The 22,837-nt window shown below is 38.9% G+C and overlaps 1 protein-coding gene and 1 long non-coding RNA gene across 3 annotated transcripts; one reads left to right on the top strand and one right to left on the bottom strand.

The window, feature by feature from the left end:
* Window positions 1–268: 268 nt before the first annotated feature.
* Window positions 269–16,796, bottom strand: DBF4 (DBF4 zinc finger). Its single transcript, XM_037385733.1, is given in 14 exon segments — window positions 269–621; window positions 623–1,484; window positions 2,654–2,778; window positions 3,605–3,719; window positions 6,026–6,157; window positions 7,936–7,978; window positions 8,255–8,285; window positions 9,801–9,877; window positions 10,023–10,092; window positions 10,667–10,717; window positions 11,911–12,105; window positions 13,984–14,162; window positions 16,413–16,505; window positions 16,675–16,796. Coding segments are annotated over 13 exon segments (2,064 nt in total). The 5' UTR covers window positions 16,459–16,505; window positions 16,675–16,796; the 3' UTR covers window positions 269–483.
* Window positions 16,797–17,421: 625 nt separating this feature from the next.
* Window positions 17,422–22,406, top strand: LOC119147779. Of its 2 annotated transcripts, XR_005104148.1 has the most exons (3): window positions 17,422–17,801; window positions 18,363–18,417; window positions 22,117–22,406. It is a non-coding gene; the product is annotated as an uncharacterized LOC119147779 (long non-coding RNA). The 2 variants fall into 2 exon arrangements; XR_005104147.1 differs by having other exon boundaries at window positions 18,363–22,406.
* The last annotated feature ends 431 nt before the right edge of the window (window positions 22,407–22,837 follow it).

Raw genomic sequence — 22,837 nt, 5'->3', positions numbered from 1 at the left:
GCAGCAGCAGAAGGAATGGGAAGGGAACCAACCAAATCTCAAAAACATCAGTAGTCCATAAGTAACGGACTGCCTTATTTACAATGGAACATCCAGTTATTTATAATGTGGTTATTTAGAATGTACCATAATAAATGACTTTAGAAAATTATTCCATCCAAATGCAGCTACATCACACTTATTCGTTTTGCCTGGCAATTAATTTACCCCCAAATTTGCAGTCAGAGCCTTTTACTAGCTGTGATAAAGCAGTACCTTTTAAGAAAACCAAACAAAACACCTTAGTTTTATTTTTCATACTTACATATACAGAAGTTTTTGCATTAAAAAACCTGAAAGCCAAACCATCTGTACATATAATACAACGATTAAAGTCTCCAAGAATAAAATCTTAAATTTGCAAGTTTATTTGAAAAATCATTATATTAAATAAAGCAGCATTAAAATCCAGCAAATGGGGATGAAGAGGAAAATAATAACCACCTAACATTTATATTCTGCCCTCCCCACATAGCTTTCATGCCAGTTGATGTTTACAGTGTAACCTGAAAAACCTCCAAATTCTGAGTTTCTTTCACTTGTCTGAAATGATACTGGTAGGGCCTGCACTGGTGAGCTACAAGAACTTGTCTTCGGAAACAGACAGTCCATCTGTATACTTTAAGCATAACTCCATATCCTGTTTCCGGAGTTCTCTTTTGTTTCTTCCCAAGTAAAGCTTTACTTTTCTGTGCAGCTTTCCAGGCGGTGAACTGTGTGCAGAGCTGGCAGACAATTCATTAAGTTCTTTGTTTACAGCAGTATCAGATACCTCAGCCTCCAGAACTACAATGTGCTGCATCTGTTGATGATTATCACATAAATCACGATGCTTCTTGACAAACGTAGGATTGGCATCTGTTTTTTTCAAACACTTTGCTGGTAGAACTACTGCATTATTTAATTTTCGTTTTGGCTGTGATAGGTTTTTATCACTAAAATCTGTAACTGGAGTCTGAGAATATAAAGTACACATGCCTTCCTGAAAACACTGTAAATTCTTTTTATTTACTTCTGGTTCCAGTATTTCTTTACTGAATGGATCATAAGCTTGAGGCAAGTTCTCCATGCATGCATTGTTATCCTTCTGAGGGGGTGGCTGTAAGAAATTTGATGATACCACATTTTCTCTTAAGTTTGCAGCACAGGAGCAATCAGTTTCAATATTTTCATCATTATTTCTGATCTTCCTTTTTAGTTCTGAAGGTTGTGACAGATGGCAATGAAGAACTGAACAGACAGATCCAGAAACAGGGGTAGGTATTGGTACAGAATTCAGTTGTACTTCTGCAGGCTGGTGATCCAGTTTGAGCGCCCTCATTGCTGTATCCTTCCACAAGTAACTTTTCAATGAAATGCGTTGCTTTTTCAGTTGTTCTTTCAGCTCATCCGGTCTAGTTATCTTTCCAGTAATAGAAGAAAAACATCCTGTACTACATTTTGACCTACAATTAAATTGTTTAAAATCAGTAACGAACACTTCAAAAAAACATGGGTAACAATTCCATATGCAAGTGATTCTAGAAAATCAACTGAACTGACAAAGCAATTTTTGCTTTTACTTTAAAGGGAAGATATATTTAGGGTAGCAACACATTATTTCTACAGGAACAGAGCACCTTATATTTGAATTTGATGTTCTCTTATTGATTTCTGCAACTCATAAAATTGTTTTAAAAATACACAAAGTAGTCTATTATTTCAGTAAAATTTCACAGTAGTATACAGAACAAAAGTTAATGAACATAATGCAAAATTTCTACAAATACTTACAAATATTCTATGATATATACATACAAAATTAGCATAGTTATATGATTTTCTTGACACAGTATTTCAAACCTAACCACTCTTGAGTACTTTTAAATCACAAAAGGAATAAAGGCCTGCCTTCACTAGGCTAGCAGTTGCATGACTCTTTGCGTTTCCTTTGATGTCACTAAGAATATCTTTGTCTTTTTTTTAAAAAAAAAATACTTATTCCTTATCTTCCAAATAATTTCCAAAAAATCAGAGCAATCTTGAATTGAGTTACTGTTTCAAGTAATGAAGATACTGATGCCTACAGTCCAAGACATAAAACATGTCTTTCTCTCCCATTTAAGCTTTTGAGCTATGAAGAAAGGAAAATCTGCTTTCTTTGTCCAGCACAGACAGGATAGAAGCCATGAGAGCTTAGTATAGATTGGAAGACCTAGATTAGACTAGGAAAAGTTTTTCCACTGGTAAGGTCATTCTGACTGAGGAGGCTACCATCTGCTGTTCTTAGGCCACTAAGAATGACAACAAAGTTTGTAGAGCAAGATGTCCAGACATTGCTGTCCTCCTGTCACCAATATTTTAGTACAGCAGATCTTGCTTTTCTGAGGCAGAAAGATAGGCAGGACAAATTTTGGCAATTCCTTTCACTCTCATTTTCCTGTGATGCCATCTGCACTTCTAATTTCTGCTTTATAGAACTGAATTCCCAGATACAACTGCATTGCAAATTTCAGTGATTTCAGAGCAAAAAATATTAATTTATTCTGTACCAAATCCACAATTTCAGAACAAAGTATCTTTATGTTCAATGTTTTAACTCAAGAGTATTTAAATTTTAGAACATGTAACTTACCTTCTCATTTTTTTGGCATCATCTTTGTATTCAACAAACTCATAAACAAAATTTGAGATTATGTCATCAACAACTTGGTACTGTGTGCTGTGCGCAAAATTTTGGTGCTGTTCACTTTCAAGATGCTGGAATTAAAAGAAAAAACAGAAAACAAATCTAATACTACAGATATAAATATACAAGTCATCAGTACAATATAGAGGAGTAAGTAAATATCATTCATTTATTACCAGTGTCTCTGAGACATGAACTACTTAGTGCCTTCAGGTATCATACAATGAAGCAGCAATCAAGAATTAAAACCTACAAGCGAAAAAAATACCCACTTGCTGCTTTTTAGGAGATATATTCAGAAAAATCTTTTAAGATACACAATACATTAAACTAGCAAGTAGAAACCACTGTTGATACCACACTTAAGAAATATGACTGCTGTTAAGGAATACTGGACTGAAACCAGCTGGAATTAACTGCTTAGCATTAGTAGCTAAATTTGCTGAAGCCTTAGGCCACAAGCTGTGAACTTTCACCTAATACACTGAAACTGCCTATTTAAGTAAAAGGAGGCCCAGAGCTGGTTTGCGCCAGGAGATAAGGAATCAAGAAAGGCCACTACCCCCCATCAGCAGAAGCTGCCACCTCAGAGATAAGGGAAGAAACAGTCTGCTGAGACACAATGACAAGACCCACTGAAGAACAAGGAGACCCGAGACCTTAATATTATTGGACTGAACCGTCACACGAGGGGCAGGAAAACCTAAGACTGTAAGGGTATAATTGCCCAGGGATTTCTTTATTCAGGGTCCCTCTCCAGAGGCATCCAGCTCAAGCTGCATCTTTCCACTGTGCCAAATAAACTAAGATTCTTCCTGAGGCTCCACTACAGGATGCATAGGGTGGAGAAATTTCTTTAATAACTGTATCAAAGCATATACTTGACATTTCACATACTATTTGCAGATCGTCATATTTCTTCCCACAACATTCACAATATCCTCTCTTTTTTTTGTCCTTCTGAGGGAGCTGAACAGGAGTTCCACAGTCCTTCTCACTATTTATTTTGTTTCTGTTAATAGAAAAGATATATTAATGAGTATCAAATATGGAGCTGAGCTCTATACTTGCCTCTCACAGTACGTTCATTCTTATTCACTTAAAAAAAATAGCAAAAGCTTTATTTACCCTCAAATTATTTACATTGTTAATCAATGCTTAGGAAAAACAGAGAAAAATTACATATTGATAAAAAAAAAGAAAATTATTTACTGCAAAAAGACAGCCAGACCCTGTAGAACTCTACGTAAGCATAAAACATACAGGTTAGTACAGATGTACTACTATCACTGACTCAGAGTAAATAATGCAAAATTGCTAACCAAAAAACCCTCACTTGACAAATCAAAGGACATATGGAAATCTCTGGGCATAGCTGATAAAAGAAAAGACTTGATAAAATCAAACCAGAAAAAAAAAAGGAAAGTCTTCTAACATTGCATCCACTGTCAGTATTTCTGATGCCAATAAAACATGCAGCAAAACCACCTGGTCTAACAGATGACCTCTCATTCTTCAGTAAAAGTAAAGAACAGTCACATTTGTTGGTTATAGGCAGGTTTTGAATATGCTGACCAAATGCTGTTTTGACCTGTTTTTATAGGCACAGGCTAAGTGGAAATATGAGGAAATGAACCTAAAGGTGTTCCTGGAGATTAGAACATGAAGAGGTTTTCAATAGCTGCTCCACAACCTTCAAAGTCCTCATCTGGGGAGAGCTACTGTTTCCTGCAATTCACTATTAAACCACCTAAAGATGATCAACTAGTGCTAAAGCAAAACCAGTGTCTACTTCCCTTTTACTCCAGAGGAATAGTGCCATCTCCCTGTCTAGCCAAAAATCATTCTGACAGACTTTACCAAGCATGTGCAGAGATGTAAGCTCAGGACTTTACGTCAAAAAAACCTGTCCTGAAAATCTAACTTACAAAGCATAGCAGTGTATTGCTCGGCATAGTAAGGGTATACTGCTTTCAATCAATAAATCTTAAGTTGGTAATGCCTGCCCCAGCATTTGCTGGGTTCCACAGGACAGTAAACGTACACAGTTAGGTGGCACCTATTACACCAGCCTTTCCACCTTCCCTCTTTACCACTGTAAAAATCACAACAAACAAGTAAAGCAGGATATAAGCAACAGAATTCAGCATCTGAAGATTGAGTAACATCTACAGGTCTTACCCAACACAGAACCAAGCAGAACTGACAACTTCACCTCAACATGGTTTTCTCCCAGATAAAATAAAACAAGTGAGCACTCCCCCCTACTCTCTCCTGAAACTGACATACCTCACATTTACGTGCAGAATATGAAAAAAATCTCCCACCTAAATCCCTCTTTGGCATGTGCCAGCCTGAAAGATTAAATAGGAATATTTATTCAAACGTAACTCGTGAATTTTTTAATGTATCATATTCCTTGTATCCATATAAACGAAAGGAATATTCTCCTCCCTTTTTTTAACACTTCAAAGTTCCACATACAGCAAAGCTTACTTTCACCTAAATATCTTTAGCCTCTCATGTGAATCAATTTTAGAAATCAATGAAAGAATCATTAATACTCCAGATATGCTAGGTAGAGGAAATTCAAAACAATAGCGTGATTCACCAAAAACCAGATAATTAAGACTCCCCTAAGTAGTTTCAAATAGTAAAATTGATTTACTGAAAGTTCTAACTGCACCTGGAGTGCTCAAATAGACCCTGAATACCAAAATCTATCATATAAACACTTGCCGTAAGACCAACTGCAATTCTACTAGGCAGCTGGCATCCACTTTTCATCTCTGAAGAGTTGAAGCCATATTTGCAGAGTCTAATTTCTATGAATTAGACTTTATCAACAACATGCACTTTTTATCAACAATGATTTTGCACTGTGAGTCACTGGTTTATTTTTTTTTTTTCTGCCTACTTTAGCATTATACCAAAAAGTATCAAAAGATGACTTAGTAATCCACTTCCTGTCAAATACTTACTGGATGACATCCAAGATGAGGACAAAGAAGAAACCAGTGCCAGAAAGGAAAAAAATATCTTATGCTGACCCACACTGAAAGGACAAGGCCACATTTTTGGATGTACGCATCTGTATGTCCAAAAAAAGGACTAAAGACAGGTAAAGAGGGGACAGAAAGATAGACAGACACGAACAGCTACAGTGTGGCAAACACATCAGCTCAGACATGGCTATTAGTATTAAATATCACACAAAATTAGAAGCAGAGCACTTATTTTAGGAAACAATTACTTAGGATTAATTTAGAGAACCACCCTCTCCTCTATCCACTCCTCAATTACAAGTTTTCAACAAACCTTTGCTTAGACTGAGTTTGCTTTTGACCAGCAGGATGCTTCCTATCCACCTCAAATGGACTATACGGTTTTGGGACACAGTAGTTCAGAACTGGAAAACTGGGTAACTGCAGATAAAATGGTCGGTAGTGGCTGTATTAGACAAAACATTGAAACCATCAGCAATGCATTAGAACCATAAGAAATGAAAAAAAAAGGAGTTAACAGCACAAATTACAATCAGGTCAAAAATATTGAAAAGAAGTATTTCTCTTAATGTACATAGAATGCTAAGCAGATAAATATCCTAGAACAAGTAATTCCTTCTTTCCTATAAACTTGATACTTTCTCAAAATAAATTTGCCTTGAGTTTCCATAGGTGTCACATATTCCCTGGGGTATGGCTTTCGTGCCTATTTACTTGCCTATCTATGTCTACCCAACTTGAGAGTTGGGTAACCAATAAAACTAACAATTTGGATGATTGTGCAACTGTGTTCCTGTGGAAGTAGCTACAGCAGTTCCCAACATCCAATGCATTGTTTTTTTACCATTTTACCATTTTCCCTTTTTGAAAAATTTTAATCAATACATCATTCAAAATATAAAATCTGACCTTTTCATTTTCTAGAAAGGTAATTCTCCTGTACACCACTGCACTCAGAACTAGCAACTGTACCAGTGATCTGAATATATTAAAAATGTTTAAAATAGGACATGCCAAAATTCACATACTGAACCATGTGACCAAAATGCTGATGGCAGAGTTCAGTCTGATTTTTTTTCCCCACATTGCTGTTACAAGCTACCCAGGCGGAAGAAAAAGAGCAAGTCTGGAAAAACATAATAGGGACAGCTAAGCATCTTGTTCTGCTTCCAAACTGTTACTTACATTGCATAAAAATTTAAAAAACATTAAGTTACATAAACATTTAAAAGTGTTTCAGATGTTTAGTACCCAGCTATATTCAGAAGTCAAACTCATACATATTTATATACCAATTTCTTGTACTTAGAACTGTGATTGTCCAGTTCTCCCCCTATTCTCATGCCCCTCATGCCTACTACACCAGCTCACAGTATAAGACCAGGTTTAGATCTCTCTTTTAATTTAGGAAAGTGTCAAAGAAATCAGGTCAAAGAATTTGGAGCTTATGAAGATCATCATAAAGCAGAAGTTAGTTCAGAATGTAAAGTACAGAATATGCTGTGCAGAACTGCACATTTTTTATAATTCATTCTTCTCTCACTTCTGGCAAACTGGTACCTCCTTACACAACCAGGTCTGATTGATTACAGGACCAGAAAGATATGAAAATTTTAAAGGCTGAAAGTATCAGATTTCATGCTACTGCGGATATTGAAATAATTTCGGTTTTTTTAAAAAAAGAAATGATTGAACAGGAAAATAAACCTAAATCAAGGGATGATTTTAACTATAACAACTTCCCTTTCCTTACACCTAAACAATCTCTGCAGGAGATGAATTTTATTGAGTTGAGACTACAGGACTGGAATTTAGCACAAAGTTTAACTGGTGTTTTGGTCTAGAGGATATGGATCTAAGAAAAGATGTCAAGGTTCAAAGCTTCCACGTTTCCTTTTGATTCATATGGCTCTTGGCAGAACGTAACCCAAAGAAACCCACTCTCATGATCTACAAACTGGAGATGCATACTAACTTTTCACTTCCGTTACCTATCGTAAATGTTCCCTACCATACTACTACTTGCTCAATCTCATTCAGTGGCTAAACACAAATAGCTATGCAGAGCATGCAGACATGAAAATTCTGTCTTACAATAACAGGACAGTATGGCTGGCATCTAAAGTCAGGAAGCCAAAAGGGAACTGAAATCTGAAGGCTACTTCCTTAAGGCTTACTAACTGTTTGAGAACCATATTACTGATGCATGAAGACAACACTTACCAACTTCTGTCTTCCACCTTGACAAATGGATTTTTCAGTCTACCTGCTCAACGGGGGGAAGAAAAAGGAATTGAGAGAAATACTTTTCTTCATTCAGCAAGCTGCTCCAGTAGCGGAGTAACTGAACAGACATTATTTTAGAACTTGTTATCTACATGTTTTGACAAACTCTTGATTTCAATAGTTTTTCTACATGCTTTCCTTCAACATACAAACTAGAACGCAGCAGCACACTTGAACAGATGAGAACTGCAGTACATTTTTAAGCATTCAGAAAATAAAGCGAAACAGAAACCTCTACAAATTCTGAAATACTTACTTCTTGACTTTTGAGCAGCAATTTGTTTCCCCTATTGAAAAAAAAAAAAAAAAAAAGGAGAAGGCATAAAATTTCTGTGAATATTATTCTGCACTTGACTCAAAGATTTAGCTGTAGCTAATTAAGTTACAAGGGTCTGCCTGTGTTAATCATGACTTCATACACAGTCACAATGAATTTTCCAGGAAACTAAGCTCATTAGTACTTCAGAAGTATGGTGACATGTTTCCCAAATACATATATATGTATTTTTACACCACACACACACACACAAAGTGTTCTCCTTGAGACATTTATTTTTCCTAAACCCAAAATCAAATGAAAACCACACAAAGGTAAATTTATACCCTTACCCTCTCTCCTCCCCCAAAATATCATGCCATGGTTGAAAGCTGATTCTTAAATACAGTTAACATTTTTACAACACTGCTAGCTAACTAAAGCTGTAAACTGCCACCAAAAACTGCAGACAGAAACATCTTCCAATTAAAACAAATCTACTCATTTGAAAGTATTCACACAGGTTGGTTTTGTGTTTTGTTTTGTTTTTTAAAGCAATTAAGATTAAAATTAAAAGGAGTATTTTGTTTTCAGAAAAGAGTAAAGTTTACATTCAAGTATCAGCATTTAGCTGTAATTGGTTCTGGTAAAGGTACAAACTTGTATCTTAGACTACTTGCAAACACACACACACCCTTCTATCCATAAACACTGACACACAGATGATCTAGCAGGAGATTTCATGTGGCCTCAATAATCAGTCAATATTGCATTCCAAAAAAACCCGTAACATACACTAGATGGTATGTTTCCATTTACGTATCACAGATCCCCACCTGGACTAGATAACTGTACAACTTTACATGTTTAATTTATATTACAAAGCAAGTGCAGACAGAGCACACAAACAGCTAAAAGTTTTAGTGTATGATAGTGGGACACTGAAATCTGGAGAAATCAAGATTTTCACATGCTGACTGCATTATTGGCAGAATAGCTCAAAGATACTTTATGCTACTTCTTTTAAAAGACTAGGAACGAAAAGATGCTGACTTGAGCAACTGACAGATTCTCTACACAAGTTTCTTCAGGAAATGTAACTGTGATTCTTCAAAATGGTCCATCAAAAGGGAAGGGTTTCTAAACACTGTGTCATAGGGAAAATTATACAAGGGAATTTAACCACAATCTACATTATACTAAAACCAAACTACAAATTTATTACTTATTATTTTTGAAGCTGGCAGAATGGAAGTTGCAGACAGTTGGGTACTTCTGATTCTTAGATATCCTTTGCAAGAGTAAAGGTCTACACATTATTTAATCAATGCTACTATGGGATTTATTTGTTAATAATACTGCTATTTTTCAAATGTTTTTGAAATTAATTCATACAACACACTGGTCTGGGAAAAACTGAACATGAGCAAGACTTTATTAAAAAAAAATCTGTAAGGCTCACAGCCTTGCAGTGTATTTCGTACACCTGTGTTTTCCCAGTTAATGAAACAAACTGCATTTTCACAAATGGCAAAGAGCCACTTACCACATCTTTAAAAGAACTGCCTGCTCTTTTGATTAGGTAGAGCTCCTTTTTCTTTTGTTCAATGTAATTTTTAACATCTGGCAAAAAGAGGGAGAATTATACTCAGCTGAGTTTATTTTGTATGCTTGAAGTAATATGTCATTTTTAGTATTTTGAATTCAACAAAATAATTAAAAGAACATTGCAAGTTCAGGTTAGGCTTCATCAAACAACAATATTTACCATCAATATGAAGTATCTTCACTCCCCAATTCAAAGCATTGGACAGTATACTACCAGAGGGGATTAAGTCCTGCAAACAATAAATTATATTAGTAATATTAAACAATATATAGTTGATTATGTCAAATAATTACAACATGTACTTGAAAAGCTGAGATCAAAGTGCAGATGATTTGCTTCTTGCCAAAGGACTACTGCTCTCCTCAACTGACTTCTCCTCTGTGTCACAGCACTTCACTATCAAAAGATTGTATTTAACCTTTCAAAAAGCCAAAACTGTTCTCTATTGTCACATTTTGTAGAAAGATTTTTAAGACAGTGAATTTATACATTCACTTTAACTTCAAGAACACTTCTCAAACATTAGCTATTTTATATATATATATATATACACACACATATATATATACATGCTAGCTAGATGATAATACTAGTCGTAAGACTCTACAGACTTTCAACTCTTAAGGAAGCACCCAGAAAGCATGACCTAACAGTTTTACTTAGGACAATCCCTTCACTTCTGCCTGTGCATTCCATGAGGGACTTCTCTCTTAGAACTCCAAGATCACTGTTACTACTGCTTGTTTTCCAGAAGAGCAAACCTGAAGTTTCTCAAGCACAAATTTGTTAATTACTTGGCTTACCTGCTCTTTGATTGCTTTTTCAACTAAGGATTTTCCTCTGCTCATACCTACCTATATTAAAACAGAAACACATTTTTAACCGGTAAGAACTCATTTCAAAAAAGACAATTTACAACTTGCTAACAAATACATATTTCAGCTATGATAATCTCCTTTTGTTCACTGTACTGCTATTTTTCATTAATTCACATCTTCCTCACAGGATTATGGTTGATACAGTCTGGGGGAAGAAAAAAAAGAGTCAAAAAAAAGAACAAGTGCTTATTTTCAGCCAAAGAAGGTCACTGCATGGCTGAAGCAGTGTTAGTGCTGGAACAACACAGATGGTAAGAACAAGCAGCCAGCGACACACAGCAAACCATGAGTTTTCACCAGCTAGACCTGTGCCAAATTAAGCTAACAGTCATGAATATAATCATAGCCTCGGTCTTATCCCCATCTTTTCTCTCACCAGTGCATCTCCTTTTGTACTGTATGCCATTTATTCATAATGAGCATGTCTTTACCTATCCAGGCTATTTCCAAAATCAGGTGATCTCACCAATGTAACACTAAAACCATCCCACAGACTGGCTTGCAGTCAACTTCCTAAATAAGCACTGTGTATTTAGTACAGCTAATTGTTTCTAACTGTATTTTGAAAGGGCGTAAGACTTGCCCATGTAAGAAACTTCACGTAAACCTGCATGAATTCAAATATTAACTATTGCAATTAACATGATCCTCTAAGAAAGAGCTCAGAAAAACTTAATATTCATAATGTTCAATTTTAATTATTTCCTTGGACTACTATCAAAAAGTGCTTCTGTAGATACCTGCAGTAACAGCATCACAGCAGCCAGATTTTAATAGGCTGTGTTGCTAAAGAGACAGGAACCATTCACTGGATGACACCGCAAGCCTACCCATAATTGATTCAGTTGTCAAACATAACAATGTCAATGTTTAATTGTGTCAGATGTACTATATTACAACAGATTTTAGTGTAGTCTGCTTATTTGCAGAAAAGGCTCCTTTTTTAATTACTTTTTGAAACTGCTTAATTAGTTTAAGTTAGTTAGGTTTAACAAGTTAGCCTGAACTAGTTTAAAAGTATGTTTGACCTGTTAAAAAAAATAAATGTTTAAAACCACCTTATTCACCCAAGGAATATATTGCCATCTTCAGGAAACAAAATAGGAAAAAAATAAGAGTATATCCCACAGGTTGTACCCGATTTGCAGTTCTATTATTAAGAAACTTACTGTATCTCCTATCTTAAATGAACTTCTGTCATGTCGATCTTTTCGGTTGCTAGGATGAGGTGAACTATTTCCTCCATTATGTGCAGATTCTGGGCTAGGAACAGGAGAAATCTGACCAAGAGATGGTGCAAATTTTGCCTCCTTTTTATTAGACACCAGATAGCTGATATCTTTACTAAGGAAACTCTCCACTCTCTAAATATAAAGATATAAAGCAAATAATTAGTTCAAGACAATAAATCAGTAACTCAATTTTATATTGCATACTTTAAAGTGACAAAGCTTCTAGAATAGTTAAAAACCATTGAATTAATGAGAAGATATTTTCTAAAGATCTGGATGACTATTACAATTGAGCTGTAGTCCTAGTCACAAATTCCAATTTCAATTTTTTAATCTTGTAATCTTTATCAAGCTCTGTTTTGATTATTGTCATTCTTTGAACTATCTACCTGTAACACTTTTCAAATGGAAAAATTCAAACACTGCATTGAGAAATAACAGAAGAATTCAAGCTAAATCAGAGTTTATATATGCAACAGAAATTACATAGAATTGCTCAGCCAAACTTAAAGGCACATTTATATAAATGTAACTTAAGAGTTTGCAAGCAGCTATGAATTTACTGAGTTTAGAACCAGTAGAACAATTAAAACTTCAGGTTAGTTACGTTTCACACCTACAGTATTCGTAATACTTCTCAAAAAGGTAGAAGACTTAGGTAGATTTTTGTCTTGCTGAATATGGAAATCTTAGAATATGTGGGTTTGCTGTGCTTATTCTCTTCCACTTTGCTCCTTCAGTCTTTTACTACCAACCGTTGTGTGATTATCAGCTCTATCTACCTTGTTACTTTTAAGCTACATAAACTGGCTAGAAGTGTTTTCCTCTTCTCTACTAATCAGTATGGAAAGCACAAATCACACAGGCAGCAAGCTTGAAATTGTGCCTTCCAATTCCGCTTTATGTACCTTTTACAGAAATGGGGACATAGGCACTTTTGCATGCACTCCACACAAGAAACAACAAAACACACATGGCAGCTGAACTTGAGGGTGTTGAACACCTCGGTAGGCATATACTCCTCAGAATAAAACAGAAAACCTTCCTTTTCAGTCTTTTATTTGCAACCTTACCTTTCACATATGAATTTCTAAAATTCTGGTTTAGGGAGAAAGACAGATGATAGCATGCACTTATTTAATGCTAAATGTAAAGGAGATGCATTTAACTTGAAACCACATTATCGCTATTCCTTGCCTCTACTATAATTTCAGACAGCATCTTGATTTACAAGTTTCAATTCCATAAAACTGCTCAGTGCAGCTCTGAGGTCAAAGTAGTATTGCCAAAGCCACGTTCAGTATTATCTAGCAATTTAAGCAGATCTCTTTTGCTTCTGTGGTTACAGGACATTTAACTGGCAAGATTCCTCAACACTAATTCAAAATATTCAACTTTAAAGTGGACTAAGCAATTGCATTGCTTGAGTGTTACTAACATAGCATGCACTTGCTTGTATTAGTGTTTCTTCCATACAGGAGAGAGAATTGGGGGGGAAGTACTAAGATGCTTACAGAATTTATTATTTAAATAAGAGTATTTAAAAATACTCATTAACATACTCTGTGCAGAAAGTACTTACTGAAGTTACCAACTTCTAGTAAGCATATGCAAAACACTTCCTCTAATCTCTTTCAGGTTCAGTTCAGCAACTTTTGTTAGTAATGTGTAAACATGTCAATATAGTCAGAAGCAGCAGGAAAAAAAATCATTTCAAACAATAAAACTTAATTTGGATAAAATTTTAAGCAAATTAATAATCAAATGAAAACAAGCATTTATATTAAACACTTTCGTTACAATTCGCAAAGCAGCTTCTAGCAAAAAAACCAAAATAATTTGTTCATAATGTTTAATACAAACAATTAGCTTAAGACAAGCATAAAAGAGAATTCCATCACTTATAAAATACAAATAATATTAAAATGCAGTTATAAAAAAACATGGAAAAGGCATTCCACATGCGCAGTTTTCTTCTAGTTTCATAAAGGTCTCTGCTCATTAACTTACCCCTCCTAGCTCTTTGAGGTCCCTTCCTATTTTTTCAGAGATCACATTTGATGGAATATCGAGGTAAAACACCTTCCCAGTGAGAGGCTTGTATTTATATTTTTCTGGTTTTCCTATATCTTTTTTCACATTCTTCAGAGAAGATCTTATCTTTTCTGGTTTTGCTTGCATTCCATTTGCTGCAAAAAGAAAAGGGAATTTAAAAGAACTGTGTTTTATGAACTGTGTTTGGTTTTTACTTTTTAAAAAGGAAAATTCCTAAGTTATGGATATGGCAGGGCAATCTTCCATGCAATATAGGATTTGGAAAAAATAGCTGTATGCTAAACACGTCAAAACCAGTATATCATTAATAATAATACTACATATAACCCTTAAAGGTGTCTTCTTAAAATCACATCCTAAAATGGACTTTTTATTTCAGTTGCTATACAATACCATCAATTTTCTCACCCATCTGGCAAGTATTTGCGATCTACTACACTACATACGCTACTTGCACAGTCACTGAGAAGAACACTATTTTAGAACAGAATCTGTCTCATTCATCTGAAACAGAAAGGATTAATATAGACTCACCATAACAAAAAACAGTCAAAAGTAACTGAAACAGCAAAGAATACAAGACCTAGATCCTACTATTTATCTGAATTTTGAGCATCTACCAGAGACACAGGAAAACTAAACTTTTCTAGTTATGAACACTCTTTCTGTCCCAGTGTATTTTACTCTAAAACTAAGAAACCACATACAGCAATTAAACTGTGCTGATGAACTTTCCTGATGCTCAACGCAGAGCTATCCATGTGACCTAACTGTTAGGCTAGACATTTTAATAAGCAAATAAAAAAAATTCAGTCTGAGTGAGAAATAAGTCTCACTTCTCCAGGAGATCTTGGAGTGTGGTAAAGTTCTACAAGAACATCAGCCCAATATTGAGCAGCAATCAGAAAAGAAAAAAAAAAAAAAGAAATTGCTAAGAAACAGAAAACAAAATGGGTAAACTTTTTATGCCACTTCATAAATGCAGTACTCAGCCACAGCTTAAATACAACCTGCAAAAGAGATTTAGAGGAATAATACAGATATACAAAATCAAGAACACAGAATGGCTAAACAGCCTATTCCAGTAGAAGAGGTATAGGAGTCAGCTACAAAATGAAAAACAGGAGTTGATTCTCTGTGCAACAGGGCAACCCTGTGTAGCTTGCTGCCAAAGAATACTGTTGACATGAAGATGTAATTTCTAGGGGAGGCTGCACAAGTACAAGAAAGAGGAATACTTTGAGGGGTCCTAAATCCACAGAAGCAACACACAACCCATGAAGTCCCTGTAGCTAAACACAGCTGAAAACCTGAACATTATTAGGTGACAGTAATTGTACCTTCTCTGTTCATACATACTTCCACAGGAATCCATTTACAATGACAGAGGACCACCCAAGATTTGCACATCATTAGTTTTACACTGTCTTTTCTTCCCCACTGCCTGATGCCCTACTTCTAGCTGCTTCTCTTCTGGAGAAGCTCAGAAGAAACAATGAGAGCTGCTACAGGCAGTGAGCAGGCCTCTTCTGGAGACAAAAAACCAACATGCAAAACAGTCCCTCCCTGAAATGGTCTTAGATGGGAGAGGGAGCAGAACCACTACTCACGCTGCAGGATTCCGAACACACATATAAGTGAAGCAGGAACAGCAGTCAGATTTGTATAATTAGAGAAACAGGGAAATGGGGAATCTTAGGATAGTGTTAACTGATTCAGAATCTGAACAGAGAAGATTGATTGCACGTGTGCAAGTGAAATTCCGAACATGACCAGGGATCGAATATGGTATTATATCCAGCACGCACACGTGATGGCCAGGCCAGCTCAAAAACTAACACACTAAATACTGGAGTTACGATTGGAAAATACATATTAAACTTCTTAGGGATAATAAAAAAGATCGGAGCGAGTCAGCAGTACCGCAGTAACAGTGAAGAGTCTCCCTCACAAAGCGACTGCGGTTTAATACCCCGGGGCCACCCCGGTACCGGCAGAGAGCTGCCCGGCGGCGCAGCGGCCTAGCGCATTTCAGCTCTGCTCCTGGCTTCTCTGCACTGCCAGCAGCTTGCAGCAGACAGCAAGTCCGCCAGCTGCCTTTTCAGGTACACGCTTTTACGTTTAATTCCTCAAACCACGCAAAGGTGGTTTCGACTGTCCGCCACTAACAAAGCCGGCGCAAAGAGCTCTCGCCCACCAGACCCAGCTCAGCACCCGGCGGGCCGCCGGCATCTCACGAGAGCCGGGAAGGCGGCGGCGGCGGCCGCTGAAAGCGATCCCGCCGGCTTTCGAACAGACTGGAACCCCCCACCCCGAGCTCCGAGCCAGGGCGCACCAGCTCCCCCCGCCCCCTCCCCGGTCACCCCCAGCGACTCGCCGCTTACGGGGAGGCGCTCCCTTGGCGGTGGTCTCCACAGCGCTCGGTTTCATCTTCCCGCGAAGTCACATCCTCCTCTGCTCTCCAGCCGCCGGCACACCTGCGGGGGGCAGCAGAGCCGCTAAGCTCCCCGCGCCAGCCCGCCTCCCCCAGCGGCTCCAAGCCCGCCCCTCCCGCCGCAGCCCGGCCACCCGCGCCCCCGGCCCTCTCCGCCGCAGCCGCCGAAGCGGGAGCCGGAGCGTGTCCCCGCCGGTGCCGCGCCGCCTCACCCGGCTTCCCGCCAGCGCGAGGCCTCGCGCCTCCACGCGCCGAGCACCCAGCGGCGGCCGCTGCCCCGCCGCGGGCCGCGCCTCGCCAACGGTCGGCCCCGCGCGCGCGCACGCGGGAGAGGGCGGGCTGGCTAGGGCCGCGCGCCGGGGGCGGGCTGAGGGATGCTGGGCCGCGGCGGGGAGGCGGGGGGAGGGAGGGAGGCGGAGGGAGGGAGGGAGGGAAGGAAGGAGGGGGAGGCACGACGGGCCGCGGCGGGACTCCGCCCGCGAGGGGCAGGGCGGCAGGGGAGGCGGGCGGCCGTTACTGCGGGGGTAGGGCTACCCCCCGCCTCCCTGCTTCGCTTCGGGTCGCCTCAGGGATCGGCGGAGCGGTGGGCGCTCTTCCCGGCAGAAATCGCGGGGCAGGGTCTTCCCGGCAGGCCCGGGGGCGCTCCTAGGCAGCCGCCTGGTCCGGTGAGCTCCGGCAGCGCCACCCTGCCGCCCGTAGAGGCGCGGTGCGGGCCGGCCGGGGAGGGCACGGCTCCCCCGGGCCGGGGTGCGGGCCCGGCGCAGGACCCAGCTGTGCGGGGACGTGTGGGCTGTGACAAGTGGCTGCGGGCCTGGCCGAGGGTGCTGCACGTTGTTACTGAGGAGGGCTTTGCCTCCGGCCATCACGACCCCGTCGCTGCTTATAAATTATATATGCTATTCTGGAAAATTGTATATATAAAAATATATGTATTTATATATATATATATACATTATATATATAAAAAGTATATTTAAAGTGATTTTGTAGGTTAAAGTACATTAAAAAGAAACCACCCCCACCCCCCAATTAGTAGTTGTTAGCATCTGAGAGGCAAATCTTGTTTTATTCAGCTTAATCTTTCTTATATTTTGTTTGAAACTTAGTGAAAATAGCAAAAAATAATGTTCCTGTAGAGCAAGTAAAAAGCTTAGCTCAGTGTCAACTAATAAAGTTACAACCCTACATATGCACAACGTGCCTTTACATTTTAAAGCTATGCCTTTATTTGGGGATTTTATGTCCTGAAATGTTTTTGTTCTTTTTTCTTTTGTCCTGGCTAGTTGCAGATACTAGGAGTATGTAAGCTCCTTGGGTTTAGATACTGCATGTTCCTAAGGTATGGAACCTTGCCTATACAACCATACAGCAGGATTTGTTCAAGGAATTAATATTTAATGGTAGCATTAATACTAGTTAGCCACTGTTTATTGCATGAGGAGCTTGCCAGGGTATATGGTCATCACTAGTAGGCTGTGAATGTTGGATCAACCAGGAGACAGACCTCTGGATTTTTTTCACAGGAGTGACAGAAGCAAGAGGAAGGCCAGATTAATTATTCTGCTGTGCTACAGTTTATGGGCTGTAGGCTGGGAATTTATCTTTGTGCAGATTATTTACATGCTCCTAAACCCTTTGTTGCAACAAGAGGAAATATATATTTCATGTCACATAAGAAGGATTTAGAAGATTTATTGTCATTTAGAAACTCAGATTATTTACAAAATAGTGCGCAAATACTCTTAATTTCAAAAAATTACAGAGATGCTTATATATAAGTAGAAAACTAATATTCAAATTATTGCTGCTTATACATAATGGAAATGTAAAATATTTTTCCTTTGATTTTTCTGCAAGTTTTGAGCATAGTCTTGCAATACGTTTTTCTGTTCCTTGACAGGTTTTCCTTCTCCAGGGATAAAGCCATAGCTGTATTTCCCCATGTAGTTAGTCAGGTATGTACATGTGCTGCTCAGTCATTGGATTTAGTTATGTCCTTTCTCCAGTCTTCTGTCTATACCTTCCTATATTGTAAATTTGTTGAAGCTGGATTATAAACATACAAACTAACTAGTACAGCATATATTTGGAGAAATTGTAAAACACTAGTATGGCATTTTCTGTTTTGGGTGGGTTTTTTTCCACCTCAAGTGTCTTTTTGTCAAATCTTGTTAGGACCTTTCAGGGTTTCTCGACTCCCTGTGAAAGCTCCATTTTTTTTTCAAGTCAGGCTTGTTTTAATAAATCATGTCTTTTTTTTCCCCATGCAACTTTGACCTCAGTGGATCTGTCCATCAGAGCTGTCTCCTTTAAAGCTATTTGCCTTTTTCTTCCTGTGAGTCCTTTTTGTGGTCTGTCAGGCTCAATTATCTTTTGAGGCCCAGTGATAATGTCTGGTCTTAAGCATATTTTAATCCATCAAATCTCAGTCTAATTTAGGGAAATTAGGTATCCTAATATTAGGGAGTTTGTCTTTTTGATGGTGATTTCAGTTGAATGGTATTTAAGGTTTAGTGTTCCTGTGCTGTCAGTGGTCTGAGAATATATGGGACAGCTGTGATATTAATTGTAACCTTCCAAGTGTATAGTATATATACATTGCATATATGTTGTCACATTGTTGCCAGAGAAAGCAAGTATTGAAGAATCATTGAGAGTTAATTGCTATTTCATGCCAAGAACTTTTGTTACATATAAAAAAAATGTTTTGGTGAATTATTTTGGGGAAGTTCCCACAAGTTGCTGCTGTGCTGTATTAGTTCTGAAAATAACTTACTCACAGAGCTGTCAGTCACTGATAAAAACTTACTGCTTTGGTCTTTAAAGATGGAAAAAAATCTTAATTTCAATCGCACAAATATTTTGTTTACTTTTGTACCTCACAGAAAGTTGTATTTTACATCTTACATGCCAAAATGCTTGTGCTTCACTGTGGCTCATCATCTTTATCAAGTTTGTCTTGATAAACATCAGTGTGTTTAGCAAGATGTCTGCAGTCATTTCAGCCCATATCAAATAAAATAGAGTACTTTTCCCTGGATGATGGAGTGGTATGATGTTCCTTGTTCCTCCAAGCTACCTATAACTAAACATTCTTCCAGCATTCAAAGAAATGTATTTCATGGTCAATGCTTCTAAGTTTTGCTTCACACTGCTCAGTCCATGATTCATATCCAAGTCGGTATGAATATGGAGGTTACTATGTAACATTTTGTGAGTGCAGATGTATGCTGTGCTGTGATTATCAGTTAACAGAGTTCTTTGAGACCCCTCGTTCACAGCTGCACCATCTACCTTCTCTCCCTTTCCTCTGTTGTGGCTGAGTGGGGATCAAGAGGAAACTCAAGTGGTGCTTCCAGTCTTTACCTGAGTATGGACAAAGGCAGTCAGGGATCACCACCATGTGACAGGAACTGAGAGAATAAGAGTTTCCAGCCTCACATGACAGTGAAAAGGGATATTCAGAGTGTGAATGTTCAAGCTGATTACACATCCTCAAGAATTCTAATTACTGGTTCACATCTTTTTGTGAAGAACTACTGTCATTCATTAAACAAAAGTAAATCTTTACCTGGGGGTGAAACTTTGCCTTTGGTGAATATGTACATTCAGATAGTTCTATCAATAATTTACTAGCCCAAATATCACCAGACTAAAACAGTGTCACTTCTTAACTAAACTGTTTTTAAAGTGGTTTGCTTTTGAATATCCTCCTTTATACGTATGACAACTGGAGACTGAAAATTCAGCCTTGAATGTATATAAAGCTGCTCTTGACTTCCTGTGTGCCCACCTCAGGATGCTCACCTCCCTAAGCTTTCTTACTTTAGGTGTACCGGTTCAGCGCCCCCCGCCCATCTCCCAGGCTGTAGGGGAAGAGATTCCCCTGTCTTTCTTTTGCCAGCAAGTCTACCTGATAGGCCAGGCTGCTGTCGTCCTGTTCTGTTGAATGGTGGGGGCCATACGCGGTTGTGGCCGTGCACAGAAGCCCTTTGTAATGCACGCGTGCTATCATGGTGACCCTGGCAGCCTAAGGAGGAAATGACAAGATACTGAGATTAAAATTACATTAACATAAAAGCCTGTAGTAGTTAATTCTTAAATGACATTCCAAATCCTGAATACTTGTCAGTTTTGACAATGCTGGTTTGGTACATTGGGGTTCCTTTTGTGAATGGCTACACAGTTGGTGGAAGACTTGGAAGAATTGTGTTTGCTGAAAGAGGTTAGATAGCTTTACTTGCTGTACAGTGGTGACATAGCTTGGGGATTTGCGTATTCCAGAGCACTGATGCCAGCAGAATGCAAGGCATCACCAAGTATCAATATTATCAGGCATTTTGGGTGGAACATTGTTCATAGATTAGGAAACTTACATGTAAGTCTTGATACGTGAGTAACAGCATAGAGATGTTCTCTTGATCAGCTACTGTCAGTTCAGTTGCCCACACACAGGTGTGATGACTGGGGGTGTTCTGCCTGGCTTCTTGATCCTGTTCCAAAGGGAGAGTTTTCCATAGGTTGTGCATCATTTGCACAAGCTCCATGCAGATGTCTTTGCATTTCAAGTGGAAGTAGATGGCTGTGTGCAGGCAAGTGGATTCAGCCTTATTTTCCTACGTCTACGTAAACTGAATCACTTTCTAAACTCCACTGACAAGATCACGGTTGCTTGTAATGCGGGAAAGTTGATGCCTAAATTCCATAATTTATACATGTGGGCGGCATTCTTCCATTTTAGCAAAGGTGCTGTGGATCTTAAGAGATAGTAGCAGGGGATACACACTTTTTACTCAACAGTTGGCTTGAAGGGCTGAGACACATACCTATGGCACAGGGTACAGCCCAGCGGTGCCTGAGCCCTTTCCTCCTTGACTTTATCCATTTCAGGATTCAGGGCTTCCTGAACCACTTGTTCCAACCAAGAGGTCACAAGTTTCTACCTGTCCCACAGGAGCAGCAAGTTTGCACTGACGTTTGGGGTAGGGCACACAGCCAGCCCCCAGAGCCACCTCTTCTGTGCTGGAGCGAAGAGCTCCGCAGGTCAAAGTGCTCTGTGGAGAGACAGAAGGGGCAGAGACAGAATGGCCTTGAGGCAGGCAGGGCACGCAGGATGGCAGGGGTGAGCACACGAGGTCGTGACAGTGGTAATACCCACAGTCAGTAATTTCAGTGTTTTGGGGAACGTGGGCAGGTAGCGTCACAGCTGGGCACTGCTCCACTATCACTGTGCTATCGGTACATTGTGACTGTAAATGGTACTGCAGCACTTCAGTCTGAAAACAAATGATAGTGAATGCTTTCTCTGCTGGGCAGGTGCCATTCCACAGCTGCTTGAAGTTGCTCCTGCTTGTGCCATAATGATCAGCACATAGGAATATGGAGTCTTTTTTTTCCCTCTCATTTCAATGAAAAAATGAACCAACACCTGTAATCCTCCTTTATCCAGCTGCATGGTCAAAATTGTGCCAAATTTGAGTCTGTCAAGGTGTTTTGTATAATCTCCAGTGAATTTCTGCAATTATATTTGGTAACTAAATACAAATTAATTCTTAGCTGCTTCACAAAGGATAAATTTGCTTTTTTCTTAAGACTAAGAAAATACACATGACACTTAAATTATCATTGAAGATTTTGTGACTTCTCTTGCACAGACAGCTAGAAAGAAGAAAATAGAAGACGGAAGGGTGAAGAAAAAGAAATTAAGAGTTGCTGACTGTTCTTCAGTGATGATTGAAAGGGGGGAAAAAAATTGAGGCTGGACAGAGCAATGAAGAATAGCCACTGCCACTGCGTTAATTTTCAGTCTGACTACACATTTTCTTTGGGTACTTAAAAGGAAGTTTAGGAAATGTTTTCCATTTCCAATTCTATGATATGATTATTCCTCCATAAGGAGGTTGATACAGAATGAATTCAATAAATGCTTATTATTCTTGCTTAATATGTGTTTAATTCTGTCTGTGTTTGTCAGTTGTAGCTCTGTTTTGTGTAAATGCATATTATAAAGTAGTCTTCAGCTGCTTCTCAGGTTTATTTAAAATGAAAACTGCTTAAGATCAAGCTGGAGAAAGTACCTCATGCTCATTAGAAACCCAGACAGCATAGTGACTATGTTGGTAGGCGCTGCAGTGGCTCTTCAGTTTAAGGTAATACGCCTAAGAAATTAAAGCATACCCAGGCACTGAAGACAACTGCCTGTACAGGTGTTCCAGAGGAACTTTCTGTTCCTGCGTACTTTCAGGAGGTGCAAGCGGTCTCTGTCACAAAGGTCCAAAGCAGGGCCAGGCTCCCTGCTGGGGAGCATTCTCCACACACGGCTGGTGTGGAATCACCCGTTCTGAAGGCAAGGCTTGCTGGCATGAACACGCGTGG

Source organism: Falco rusticolus, chromosome 4 (genome assembly GCF_015220075.1).
Source record: "Falco rusticolus isolate bFalRus1 chromosome 4, bFalRus1.pri, whole genome shotgun sequence".
NCBI lineage: Eukaryota > Metazoa > Chordata > Aves > Falconiformes > Falconidae > Falco > Falco rusticolus.
Note: the sequence above shows the minus strand (reverse complement) of the source record. Positions and strands in the feature narration are given on the sequence as shown.